Raw genomic sequence first — 13,167 nt, forward strand, 5'->3', positions numbered from 1 at the left:
TCACCGTTGCCTCATACAAGTCCCTGAATGAACTATCAAAGGTTATGATATTTACGTTTTGAGTCAACTACCCGAGCAATTTGGAAGCTGCAGTTTATTGAATATATTGTGCAGGCCATTAAAGCTAGAGGACAGACTGAATATTATATACAACTTTCACTGTGTGTAACTCTTTAAAGACGGCAAGCAACTCAACAGCCTCCACAGTTGTTATAAAGTTGAATCATAAATCCAAAAGTGAACATTACAAACTTCATAAAACCTGGATTTATTGCAGGGCTATTGTAGCCTGTGGATCCCCGATGATGGCAATTAAGTGTATATATTCGGACATGTTGTAAATAATCAAGCATAACAGCAGTCTGTTCGGCCTGTGCAGTGTTTCATTGAACAATTACTGTTGAGCTCACGAAGAAAAGAACAAATAAACAATGTGACAAAGCAGACATAAAAATGATCACGGAGGGAAATGGAGGATTGTTAGTGAGAATTAGAAGTGATGTTAAAAATATGCCAAATTGCTATGAAATTAAAGGAATTTAAAAAAAAACATGAGAGACTCAAACTTCAAACATGTATTTACCAAAGTCAAAAATGAACAAATACACATAAAACCACCACAAATAAAACTTTTACAAAGAGATGGGCAGGAACAATAAATCAAGAAAAACGAATTAACTGAGACAACTGAACATCAATAAAAAAAAACAAATTACATGTAGTATTCTTTTAAGGACACTTGATATGAATAACTAAAACAAGACATCAACAATATGTCTGTATTCTCTTTTCAAACAACATGAAACAGAAATATTTGTGAAATCAATGCAACAACAAGGAATCTAATGCAGTACAACGTTGCAGGACAGAAAAATGAGATTGACATAATTACAAAATTATTCAGCAATAATGAGATGATTGCTAAAAGAAAATAAAGTTGCTGGTTGCATTTCTATAAAGAAATGCATATAGGTAAACAAGCTAAGGTGTAGCTACCTGTTTGTAGCAGTGATGCTAGGAAAATTCTTATTAGCTGTAGTGCAACATGCACTACAGCTAATAAGAATTCTAATAAGAATTTTAGCTAACTAAATCCCAACTTCTTATCTATTTACTTACAAGCTAGCATTAGGACTGCACCGCAGCTAGCAGCTATAGGAAGTCAGAAGAGGTAAAACGCTATTGGGTGACTGATTCAAGTAAAAAAAAGCATAGGAAGTTCTAAATAAAAATAATACAGCTGAAATAGCTTTTATTTTTTATTTACTTTATCATATCAATATCTTCCATCTTTAAGTTACACAGCTAGTTGCTACAGAAAAAAAGTGGCTGTTTAAAACTAAAATTAACTGTTGCTTTAAAACACAATCCATTTACTGAAATTTGCATTATGGCAAACATTTTGAAAAATAATTAATACACTGTAGTTTGTTAACAGTTTTTTTTATTTGGTCTTTTCCACATATGTTCTAATTATAATAAAAATTATATGTGTGGTTTAATTGTTAACCTTCAAAGATTTTAATTAATAAAATTGTCTTAAATGCCTGTTTGTGGTGGTTTGGAAGCAAAAATGTTTTGTCCTACAGTTTGAAGCTTCTCAAATCCTCCACTGTCCCAGATTGGAGACCTAAAATTACACGGTGACACTTGCACTGCATCTTATGAAACATGTAATGGGATTCTCATGGTCCTTTTGTCGCGAGGGCAGAACGGTAGTCAGTGTCGCGGATCTCATGTTTCACTGGAGGGGCCTCCTTCTTCTTGAATGGGGCCGAGTTAGGTGGAGGAGGGAGAAGGAGGGCAGCGAGGAGTCTCGAGGAATCAAAGATCTCCTTTTTGTCCTCTCGTTCGGGACCCCGACACATGGGGTCAGTGCGGGCCGCATGCGTTCTTAGCGTAGGCTGGCTCAGACGTCAATGAGAGAGAAAAAAAGAGAGGGGGGGCGCGCAAGCGAGCGTTAATTAGAAAAACCTGGTGAGGCAATTAAGTGAGAGGAGAGAAGTCGCGCGGAGCTGGGGCGCACACGGTGAGTATTTGGCACCAACAAACTGTTTAGTTTTCTGCACTGTTCAAGTTAAAGCTCGCTGTGGCGTTTTAATGTGTAGAAAGTTACTTTTCACAGTTTGGGTTGTTTTTAGTGGAACCGTATCACGTTTTTAGGGGTTTTATTTATTTATTTTTTCTCGTGGCGAGTTCTGGGGCTGCGCGTGTCAGAGCGGTGAGTGTTTTCCAGTCTCAATGAAAATAACTTACTGAATATTTTTCTTAGGTGGCTGCGCATCTAATTGGGGTGTATAATTACAAAAAACAGCAATATTTCTAACTAGTGGCTTAAGCTAGTCTGGTACTTATGGTTGACTTTCCTTTTTAAGAGTGATTTTTTTTTGTGTGTGTGTTTTTTTTTTGTTTGTTTCTCCCACTAAAGCTTGGCAGCACTTTGTTTTCCTCATGGAATGCCACAATTTCCAAAACATCTAAGTCTGACTCAGCAAAGCGTGTTCATGCTTCTTGGAAGTTTTCTTTTTTTTTCTCTTTTGTACTTTTCAACTATTTTTCATCGTGGCGTCTTTAAAACAGAGCAGTCACGAGGATCTTAAAAAGCTGCCTTTAGGATGAGTTTTGTGGATTTTAACCTTATGGCTGACGCCCCAGGGGGAAGGCATGATGGCCAAAGATTCCTGGGTTGCTGCTCAGACTGCATGAAAGGGATTTCAAGTGTCCTCTCTCTGCTCTGTGAACCCTAAGAATTCAAGCTTTCTGGTTTTGGTTAAGCAGGAATGTTTACTCGCCTTTTGCTTTGTCCAGATCTTTTGCCCAAATTTCTCCAGTCTACCCCCACCCTTCTTACATACCCACAATATCCTGGAGCAGAGAGACTCCTCAAGCAGAAAAGCCATTAAATCGCTGCCTACACTGGCAAATGAGCCACTCTGAGAAGTTTTGTTTGTAATGGTGGGAGGTGGCGGCGTTTGCATTTACTCTAGACTTTTAGTCCTATACATTGGTGGATGGTGAGCTGTCGCCGCTTCTGGAGGTAAGGGGCTTTTTGCTCTTTTGGATGGTAAACATTAAGTTTGAGACTTCTAAACAGACAAATATTTTTATACATCCAAAGATTCTTCAGATGCAAGATGAAACTTCCAATTGTTCCCAATGTTTTGCTTGATGGAACCGAGGTGAAAACTTCTGTTTAATAAGGGTCATCGGCGTTGCTGAGATCCTCTGAAATCAACTTAAGTCTGAATATATTCATGCCCATGGTGTTGGACTTCTTGGACTGTTTTTAAGAGGTCGAGTAAACCTAGATTTTGAATTAGTCTTGAGGTTTTGTGAGATATCTAAACTCAAATCATTGTTCCCCTATAAACCGCTGCCTTTGGCATGTCTTTTTGTGTTTTATTGGAGGTGATTTGTGGGAAAGGTCACTGAGCTCCTGTCCTGTCGGAAGCTTCTGTTCTTTGGAAGTCTTGATGTGAGATTTAACCAACCATTAGCTTGTTCGTTTTTCATATTTTTCTCTAAATCAGAAAACTACTTTTCTGTGTAATCTACATCTCCAACTTTTTTTAGGTTCAGTAAGTTGAAATTCTTCAGGTTCTCTTGAGTCTTTTGCCTGACGGAAATAAAGTGGAAGCCTCTTGGCACTCATTTGTCACCTTTTAGCTCTTGTATTTGGCATGCTTTCCCATTTTAATTGCATGGGTCAATAGTGGTGAAAGGCTTTGGGGCTGTTCAAAACCTTTAAAAAAAGAAAAGATGCTTTTGGTCGACATATTCTCCAAATAAAAATAGGCTTAATATCTGAGGTGTTTTTTCTTAAATGGAGGTTTAAAGAGAGGAGCTGCTTTGGTTTCTGCCAGAAAGGCTTTTAAATTTTATCCCTTACTAGCTGTACGTAACCCAGCCATCCACAGTGAGTCAGATCAGGTCATTTGAGGCTAAATGCATGAACCACATGATTTTTTTAATTTTTTTTTTTTTTTTACATTTTTAGGACAAGACATATGAAGGATATAATCATAGTCTGGGGACCAGAGCAGATGGTACTGTGCAGCTGTGCTTGTTTCTGTCTCCAAATTTTCTTTCAAGGTCATCAAGGTGCTGTTTGGTCAAATATCTTTGCATGTTCCCACAAGCAAGAACCGGCATTTACTGGGGCTTGTTTGATTTAATGACACGATGTCTCTGCAAGTAGGAGGCTTGTAGGTCTGTGATTCAAAAGCCATAATTTCCACAGACTGTTTTCATTGCTTTAGTCTCCTTGAAGCTCCAGATATTTCCAGCTGGCACCTCGGGTTCAGACAAGTCGGTTTGGTCAATTCGTCATCTGAAGGTGGGAGTTTGTTACAGGGTGAACTTGACGAAGGAAGCCATTGTAGCTTGGCTTTTTTTGTAGTGACTCATTGAAACATGGATGTTTTTTTTTTCCCTTCTGAAAGGAAATCTTCACCCATGTTGGTGCCATTCATCTTGCATGGGAAGAGACTTTCAATGAACATTGTACAAACTTTCAAAGTTTACTTTGAGAAGTTGTCTTCCACTAAACACAAATCACTCTTTCTGTAAAGTGAAGTATGAAAGTCCAAGCTCTGTTCTGTTGTAGATCCTGGCCATGTTTAGGGTAATTTAATGACATCATTACAGGGCTGTGAGGTGGTAAATAAATTCCTGAGTGTTCATTGCTTCAGTACAATAATTCCTGCCGTCCAAAGCCACAGCAGGTCTCCTGGCTGCAGTTTACTGGTGGGCTCTTGGATTTCTTTTAGGATTAAGTTTTTTATGCCAGTTAGTAGTGAGACTGTGGGTTTACTAAACTGCTACCAGAAGTTTTTATGTCCTAACTGACAAGATAAATATGTTCAGTTTTGTAGAACTTTGAGGAAAACAAAGCACTTGGCTTAATCTCTTATCAGTCATCGTTGTTCACTCCGTGTACATTTCTCTTAAAAAAAAACAAAACGTACAGACGTGTAAGCTTAAAGTTTGATGTTGTTTGGGGTATTTTATAACCCCAATTAAGGGTGTTTGAGTAATAGCATTGCTTATAAATCTAGCTGAGTAATGGTTGGGAACAAATTCTTTGCTCTGTTATTCATGTGGTCTATAAAGTGTTAGAAAATGGGGAGGGAAAACAACAATTTGTTTCCAAGTACTTCTGTTGTCCAACAAGACGATTAAAACCCCCAAATATTCAGATTTAAGTTTTATAGGCTGGCAAAACAAAGCCAGAATTCTCAGTTAAGGATCTTAAAAAATGTGTAGACAAATGGATTTTATTAGAATAATTTTCCAAGGCGTAATTTAGAAAAGCAACTTAAAACCAAAGAACTGGGTGAAAATAACTCTCTCATAAACTTCAGGGGTTTCTCAATCTGAAAACTATCTGGAAACCTTCTGAAGCCAAGTTTTAGAATCTAACAATCCAAGAATAAATCTATGGTGACTAGAATCAAAAGAACAAGGTGTTTTTTCTTCAAAAACAAAAAGAATAAACTAACGTATTAAAGCTATGTACATATTTATAATTTTAGGTTTAGATTTGGAGTCTGGTCAGAATTTGAAATTGAGACTAAATTTATTGACCAACTGGATTTGGTCACTTGCAATTGAACCCCTTTTGATTCCAAGTAACTGGTGTCATAGGGCATGTGTAATGCTTAAAACCCCAATACTAATTGGCAGAATTTTTTTTTGAGAGTTAAACTATTCAATGGCTTTAAACTTTTAAAACAAAATTCCTTGTTTTCTTTGCACAATTCATACTTTAGTCTTGGCTCTTTTTCAAAATCTAAGTGGTGAAATTTTGGTAGAGAATGCATGGGTGGGATGAGGAGTTAATTATGTAACTGAAAGGTTGTCATCGTCTTATTTACTCAAACTTCAATTATCCAATCGTACAAACTGCAGACTTGTATAACTGTGGTCACCATTTTATTCTTTAACCAGAAAATTAAAGAAACGCTTTCAAACTGAACTCCAAATTATATTAATTGGGTTGAGAGGTCAGGGCTATAAACTGGTCATCAGGTTCTCTGTTGGAACCCTATTCTGTGGGAATAGGCATTGTCCTCTTGGAGGCCAGAATTCAGTCCTTAAGATATGAGATTGTCATATTGGGGAAATGTATCTTGTTCTTGCTTCAGTGAGTTCCTTGAATGATGAGCCTTGTGGTGTTTCCCACTGAAGGGGATGCTCCAGATCATCATCCAGCCTACCAGCAAAAGTGGCAAGTTTTACATGGCTGGAAACCACAAGTGTTTAGCTCCAATTATGGTGCAATTGTAGTAGAAATAAACAGTGGTTCCAATGTTCTGAAATTTATTTTTCAATGGCTGTTACAAATAGTCTACAATAACAAAATTTTCCTCTTTTCAATTCATAGATACGTAATCTTAATGTGAAATTGGGTACTGGCAACAAATTCACTGTAGTGGTAGCTCTACATACTGGGCTAAAGGATACTTGAGTCTTGTGGTCAGTTTCTCTACAACAGGCTGCTTTCATTAACGCTACTAAACTGCTTTATTAAGCCACTGGTGTCAGTAGTCTCACTTCCTTTGTGCTTAACAAATCTGGGACATGAAGATTGGCTGCTTAACTCTGTCTTGGAATTTCCAGTTTTATTTGAATGTGAGCAGTTTTCAGAATTTATCCAGTTCTTTTGCCAAGTAGACAAGTAGTATCAGGTCTGTTGAAATCATAGCAATCAATTATTGTAGTATAGAGGGGGCGGGGGAAGACCAATCGCATGCTTTTTACTTGGCGAGAGCCTCTGTATAAGTTCCCCTCACTTTTTTGCGTGGAAGTATATCAGGTCGGTGAACATCTGTTAGACATGTTAAATCTTGAGGTCTTGATACAAAAGGGTTGACATCAGAAGGAACAGTAGGTATTAAATGCAGAAAGCATGTTGCATTAGCTCTAAATAGGGTCATACTCTGTTCTCTCTTGCAATGTTATACACCTAAAGAAGGAAGCAGAACCTGCACAAAGCATGCTAAACATAGTTTGTTTTGTTGTTAAAAAAAGACCTTGATATTTACATTAAAGCATTATTTCTCCCTCAGATCCGACTTAGTGCTTTGGTTTCCTCGGCACCATGAGTTGGAGCTTCCTGACGCGTCTGCTGGATGAAATATCCAACCACTCCACCTTTGTGGGGAAGATCTGGCTGACTGTACTGATCATTTTCCGCATCGTGCTGACAGCCGTTGGTGGGGAAACCATCTACTATGATGAACAGAGCAAATTTGTTTGCAACACACAACAGCCTGGATGTGAGAATGTGTGCTATGACGCCTTTGCTCCGCTCTCACATGTCAGATTCTGGATCTTTCAGGTAGCCTGTCCAAAGTAGCGAGGAGTTTACTCGCTACTTCCCCCCCTGACCTGTGCCTTTTCTTTCAGGTGATAATGATCACCACTCCCACAATCATGTACCTTGGCTTTGCCATGCACAAAATTGCTCGCATGGATGACACGGAGTACCGTCCCATTCGGAACAAGAAGAGGATACCTATAGTCAGCCGTGGAGCGGTGCGGGACTATGAAGAAGCAGAGGACAACGGAGAGGAGGATCCGATGATTGCTGAGGAGATTGAACCGGACAAGCCAGAAAAAAAAGAAAAAGGCAAGTCAAGAATGCATTTAAGGAGACTGAATACCTTCTTGATGGGAAGGAAGGTTCTGGGTAACTGGTTTGGCTGGTATAGGTGCCTTGCAATCCAAATGTTGGTTAAATTTTGATTTCCTCCTGCCAGAGGAGTCAATGTGCTCCTGGGCAACATCTTTGCAAATGTTTGAAGTTGGCTCCAGTGTAAAATGCTTGGCGTTAACTAGAAAAGCATCAAATAAATTCAGTCTATTTACCATTTCTCTGCTTTTTTTCCTGTTGCTGTGCAGAAACGAAGCATGATGGTCGACGACAAATTCTGCGTGATGGACTTATGAAAGTCTACGTATGCCAGCTGCTGTGGCGTTCTGCCTTTGAGATTGCATTCCTCTTTGGCCAGTACTTCCTCTATGGCTTTGAGGTGATCCCCTCCTACATCTGCACCCGCTCCCCATGTCCACACACGGTGGACTGCTTCGTGTCCCGACCTACTGAGAAAACCATCTTTCTCCTGGTGATGTACGTTGTGTCCTTCCTCTGCCTTTTCCTCACTGTCCTGGAAATCCTCCATTTGGGCGTCGGTGGCATCCGTGACACGTTCCGTAGACGTGCCATTCTTAATTCCCGGCGCACTCCACGTCCGCCTTCGTCCCGTTCCTTACCCACGGCCCCGCCAGGATACCATGCCACCATGAAGAAGGAGAAGCTAAAAGGAGAGCTGAGGGACTTGCCAATGGGCGACTCGGGCCGAGAGAGCTTTGGAGATGAGGGTCCATCATCGAGGGAACTAGAGCGGCTGAGGAGGCATCTGAAGATGGCGCAGCAGCATCTGGATCTTGCATACCAGGCAGATGAAGGAAGCCCCTCACGCAGCAGCAGCCCGGAGGTGAATACAGCTGTACAGACAGCTGCTGAGCAGAACCGTCTGAACTTCGCACAAGAAAAGCAAGGAGAATCAAGCGAGAAAGGTAATGATCACACGTTGAGCTGGACGAGTTGGACCAAGATCAGTTCTAAGACTGAGCACAATTGGCAAATATATCAGAATAATTGGAAGACATTTTTATGTGCATAATTTATATTGATGAAGTGAACACTGATTCAGAGAAGGTAGCTTAGAACAGCCAACTCCGAGTCCAGATTTGATGAAACTTAGTTGCTGACCGTTTCTGTTTTTGTTCCTTCTCCCAGGAATACATGCCTGAGCGTGCTTCCTGCCTCAGATGTCTTGTCCTCCCATTCCTACTGGCCTTAAATGTTGGAACGGGAGGGAAGCACACATGAGGAAAGCAGTCGTACCACTGAGGGAGACCTAAGTGTGCGTTTGTGTGTGAATGTGTTTGTGTGGATGAACGATTTGTGCCTTTCAGTATTGGTGGTCAGTGCAAAGCAAAGGAACTGCTGACAGAATCTGTGTGACAGTAAACTTGAAAGCCTGCCACATGTGGAGTTTTTCTGCTTGCCAAACCTAGACTGTGCCTTCAGTTAAGCCCTGATCTTTACACATATCCTGTTTATTTGTAGCCATGCAATAATCCTCATCCAGCTAAGACCTTAAAGCTCCAAACTCCTCTGGCTGAGCCAATAGTTTGTGCTTTTTTTTTTCTCGTTAACTGCCACTGAATGTTGAGGCTTGTTGTTATTGGATTCCTAAACGGCACAGCCTCAGGCTACGTCAATTGGACTCTGCAGTATCTTTTTTTCTCTTTGCAAGATTTTCTTAACCCATCCTGGCCAAGTCAACAGAACTGGTACATAGATGTGTTTGAAAGTCCAGTTGGCCAAAATGTATACCTGGGCAATGCTTGAATCCTTAATTAATGGGAAATGTTTTTCATCTAAACTTTCATTTTAACAGCTTTCAGCTTAACAAGTAGAATGTAGAAGAGTTACTCCAGTGTGTTCAGAGAAGATGGACATTTTTCTTTAAAGCTGCCTAACGGTCATCCTGATGAGGAAACCGCTCTGAACGGACTGGAGCCATTTAACATGTTCAGTTCAATAGATTTCTCATCTGTAGCTTTAAGACTTCAAACCTTTCCATAGCTTCATAGTTACCTTTACAATCCTTGGCTGCAGACTGATCGTTCCTGTATGATATCACTTCTCGCTGTTGCAAGAGACGACATTCCAGTTTTGAATATGGTACTCCTTCAATGATTTATACTTTGACTTTTTTCCTATTGCAAGTTTTGTAGTTTTTTTTGTTGTTGTTGTTGTAACTGTAGAGATTATTTTGTCAGAGTAAATAAATATATTTGAGTCAACTCTCTGGTCCCATATGTCCGTATCTCTCTGAATAAAAGTCCAAATGAGTAAGTGGACCAGCTCACTTGTGTTGAGTACCGTAGTTAAGTGAACTTTGGCCGACACATTTTTTTTGAGTTTTAATTTGAAATGAAGCAAATGATGACCTACAGTGACATCTAGTGGCAGATGGGAGGAAAGTGACGCCATTCTATTTGAATCAGTCGATATCCACAACCAAACTTGAGTAGAAATCACCAATTTGAAAACGACATGTCATAAGCTATAAATGTGCCTGACAATTTTACTGTCCATGGAAACAAAGTGGAAGTTATCCCTTTAAAATTTAAACATTTGTAACCTGTGACTATACTGTTTCATTTTCAAGGATTTCTGTTGGCTATGTCTCAACTCCTCATCCTGAGCTGAAAGGAAGCAGAAAAAAATGCAGACACTGACACTGTGCTGTGAATCTGTCTAAATGCCTGCTTCTGACCTCCAGAAATGAATCAGTCCAGTTATCACCAAAATCTGAGGCCTTTCTGAAGGTCTGAGATGGCCTTCATAAAGGCCATCTCAGACCCACGATGTAGGTCTGTGGGAGAATTATTGCAGTCACATTTTACATGAGCTTTTTAGCCTTTTGATATTACATTTTATGTATAGAATCAATATTCATGTTGGAATAGTTTTAGAAGGTTAAGTTAAATTTTAACTTTAAAAGTTGATCTTTGAAGAGAACAATCTAAATTGTTCTTCCTTGTGGTCAAAACACGTTATCTAATAAGGATGTAGTTATGAAGTTTGCTTTACTTGTGTTTTTCCTCAGAAAATTGCAGTATTGTATTAAACTTCATCCATTTGTTTTATAAATTTGATTTTTAAAATTGAGCTCAGAATGACTCAAATTTTTGACCAGGACTGTCCGTATGGACAAAACTTTAAATTATGCAGCTCTATGCTTTAACGTCCAGTCTTTAATGAGGTTCTACTCGGCTAATTATCAGATGAATCCTCTGCTATACTTAAGTATTGTTATATAAATTGCAGGTTATCTTGCAAGATGTAATTTATGTGTAACCAGGTAGCTGTGTGTTTACGATTTTATGCATAGGTCCCTCTTTAAAAGAGATCTGGATCATACATGTTGGATGCAACATTGAGGAAAAAACTAAACATGGCATACGATTTTTTTTAACACCCATAAAAACAGAAACCTAAATATTTTGTTTATAAAGTATTTTAATATCCTGTTCTGTCCAACGACTTTCCCCTTATAAAGAGACCGGCCAGACAAACCCCCATTCAGCCTSTCCTTCCAGCTGTGTGAAGCTGACACCCCACCCACGTCAAAAAAATCCAGCAAATAGTCTGGTTAGTGCTTCGTTTGGGCAGGTTTGTGCCGTTAAAATTTTTGTTTGTGCAGCTTTCGTTTCTGAGATATTAAAAGTTCTAATTTTGGCCGATGATGTCATCAGCCGTCCCATTTAGTGAATTTTATTATAACTGTAATGATTATGCCACAACTTATACTGTAGTCCCTTTTCTACAAAAATATAGCAACCTCAATTGCATAAAAACGACACCGAAAACAAGTCTTACGTGACAGGAATGTGCTGGAAGACAACCAACGAAGAACTAAAACAGTACAGCCTACAGCAGGTGAAATTAATTGTCCCCTAATTGGGTGAATGTGATCGGCTGAATCTTAAACTCTGAAAGCACCAAATAAAGTAAAATCAGATTTAGTCATTTGTATAATACTATAATCCTTGGGTGACATTGTGGTGGCGGCGACGTAACAGCGGCAAAGCAAAAATGTTGATGTTTGGAGCAAAATGGATGCGACTGATGACGTCATCGGCAAAAATTATAACTTTTAATATCTCAAAAACCAAAGCTGCACAAACGGAGCACTAACCATTCAGACTATTTGCTGGATTTTTTTGACGTGCGTGGGGTGTCAGCTTCACACAGCTTCTCCTTCCCTCATGTTCAGAAACAGGTACACTCCTCAGGCATGATGTTGGGCAGGGTCTCGTATTTGAACGAGTATCCGCCGTCAGATGTAGTGGTGATCCTTAGGGACATCATAGTCCCCGGAACCGGAGCGCAGCAATGCGCCATGCCCAGCAGGGCGGCCGTCCGGCCCCGGGCCGAGCAGTTCCCGCGGCAGTAGAAGAAGGTGAGTACCTTGGGGTGAACAATCCAGCTGTCCCAGCCCAGCTCCTGGAAACTAATCTCCACCTGCTCCCTGCGGCAATCCCCGAGCTGGAGCCCTTCATGGGAGGGCCGCTGGAGGAGGCGGAGGGCAGCGGGGCACCAGGGGATGTTGACTGGGGCCGCTCTGGGGGAACGGACAGGCACTCTGGGCTGAACGTGGAGGTGGAGAAAAGGCGTTTTATCTGGGTTCGTCGGACTGTGCTGACCTGAGCTCTGGAGCTGAAGTAAAAAGGGGCCCTCTGCCACAGGGGCCAGTACGCTCTCATCCAGGTCATAGGTGGTCCAGCCGTCGGGGCTGAACGCTGCGGGAGCCCGGGCCGCCTGGAGTCGCCGCTGCGCCGAGGTGAGCATGAACAGCGGCGCGGCGTTCACTGCTGGGCCGGCGAAGAACCAGAAGTGAGCAGACGATACTACGGTGTCCTGGAAGTAAATGGACGGCTGGAAGCGATACGACGGTGTACTGCTGCAGTTTCCTCTCCCTTCTGCATCAGCCAGGACCCAGGAGGCATCTGTTGGAGGAACGGAGGGAAGAAATGAAATTGATAACATGCTTTTACTGACATCTGGTGGCCTGGTGTGGCATAAAAGGTCTAAATGCAAATCAGGCCTGTCTGAAAGGTTAATTCTGTCTACAAACATGGGAATATATCTGCTTTTCTGCTGAGACTTGATAGAAATTAACATAATTAACATAATTAACATAAAGTCGCTGGATACATGCAGCTGCAACACATGAACAAGCTCAAAGCCTTCTGGGAAAAGGAAAAACGGATCACTAAACACCAAGTGATATGAATTTATGCCCAATGTCTATATCTGATGCACAACCATGACATCACAGAAAATCTGTAAAGTTAGCTAATATATGTATTGACGGGGGCTGTGTGGGTAGAGTAGTTGTCTCGTGATCGGAAGGTTGTATGTTTGATTCCAGCTTCCTTCTGCCACATGTTGATGTGCTCTTGGGCAAGGCATTTAACCCCAAATTGCAGACAGATGTATAAATGTGTGAGCGTTTGTGAGTGCGAATGGGTGAATGTGACTTTAGTGTAAAACGCTATCCATCCATCCATCCATCCATC

At 40.7% G+C, this 13,167-nt stretch overlaps 2 protein-coding genes across 4 annotated transcripts in view; one reads left to right on the forward strand and one right to left on the reverse strand.

The window, feature by feature from the left end:
- The first annotated feature begins 1,719 nt into the window (after window positions 1-1,719).
- LOC103473316 (gap junction gamma-1 protein-like) lies at window positions 1,720-9,053 on the forward strand. Of its 3 annotated transcripts, none has more exons than XM_008423440.2 (5): window positions 1,720-2,029; window positions 7,071-7,342; window positions 7,411-7,633; window positions 7,906-8,583; window positions 8,807-9,053. In XM_008423440.2, the coding sequence occupies exons 2-5, from the start codon at window positions 7,103-7,105 to the stop codon at window positions 8,818-8,820; spliced, it is 1,155 nt and encodes a 384-aa protein (XP_008421662.1). In that variant the 5' UTR covers window positions 1,720-2,029; window positions 7,071-7,102; the 3' UTR covers window positions 8,821-9,053. The 3 variants fall into 3 exon arrangements, with proteins under 3 accessions (XP_008421662.1, XP_008421672.1, XP_008421680.1); XM_008423450.1 differs by lacking the exon at window positions 1,720-2,029 and adding an exon at window positions 2,043-2,221; XM_008423458.2 differs by lacking the exon at window positions 1,720-2,029 and adding an exon at window positions 2,780-3,037.
- A 157-nt stretch (window positions 9,054-9,210) lies between these two features.
- The window catches only part of inha (inhibin subunit alpha), a 6,387-nt gene continuing 2,430 nt past the window's right edge, over window positions 9,211-13,167 (reverse strand). Inside the window, exon 2 of the mRNA XM_008423426.2 lies at window positions 9,211-12,594. Coding sequence (XP_008421648.1) covers window positions 11,858-12,594 — 737 coding nt within the window. The 3' untranslated portion in view covers window positions 9,211-11,857. The remainder of the gene's footprint in view (window positions 12,595-13,167) is intronic.

Source organism: Poecilia reticulata, linkage group LG2, assembly GCF_000633615.1.
Source record: "Poecilia reticulata strain Guanapo linkage group LG2, Guppy_female_1.0+MT, whole genome shotgun sequence".
Classification (NCBI taxonomy): Eukaryota; Metazoa; Chordata; class Actinopteri; order Cyprinodontiformes; family Poeciliidae; genus Poecilia; species Poecilia reticulata.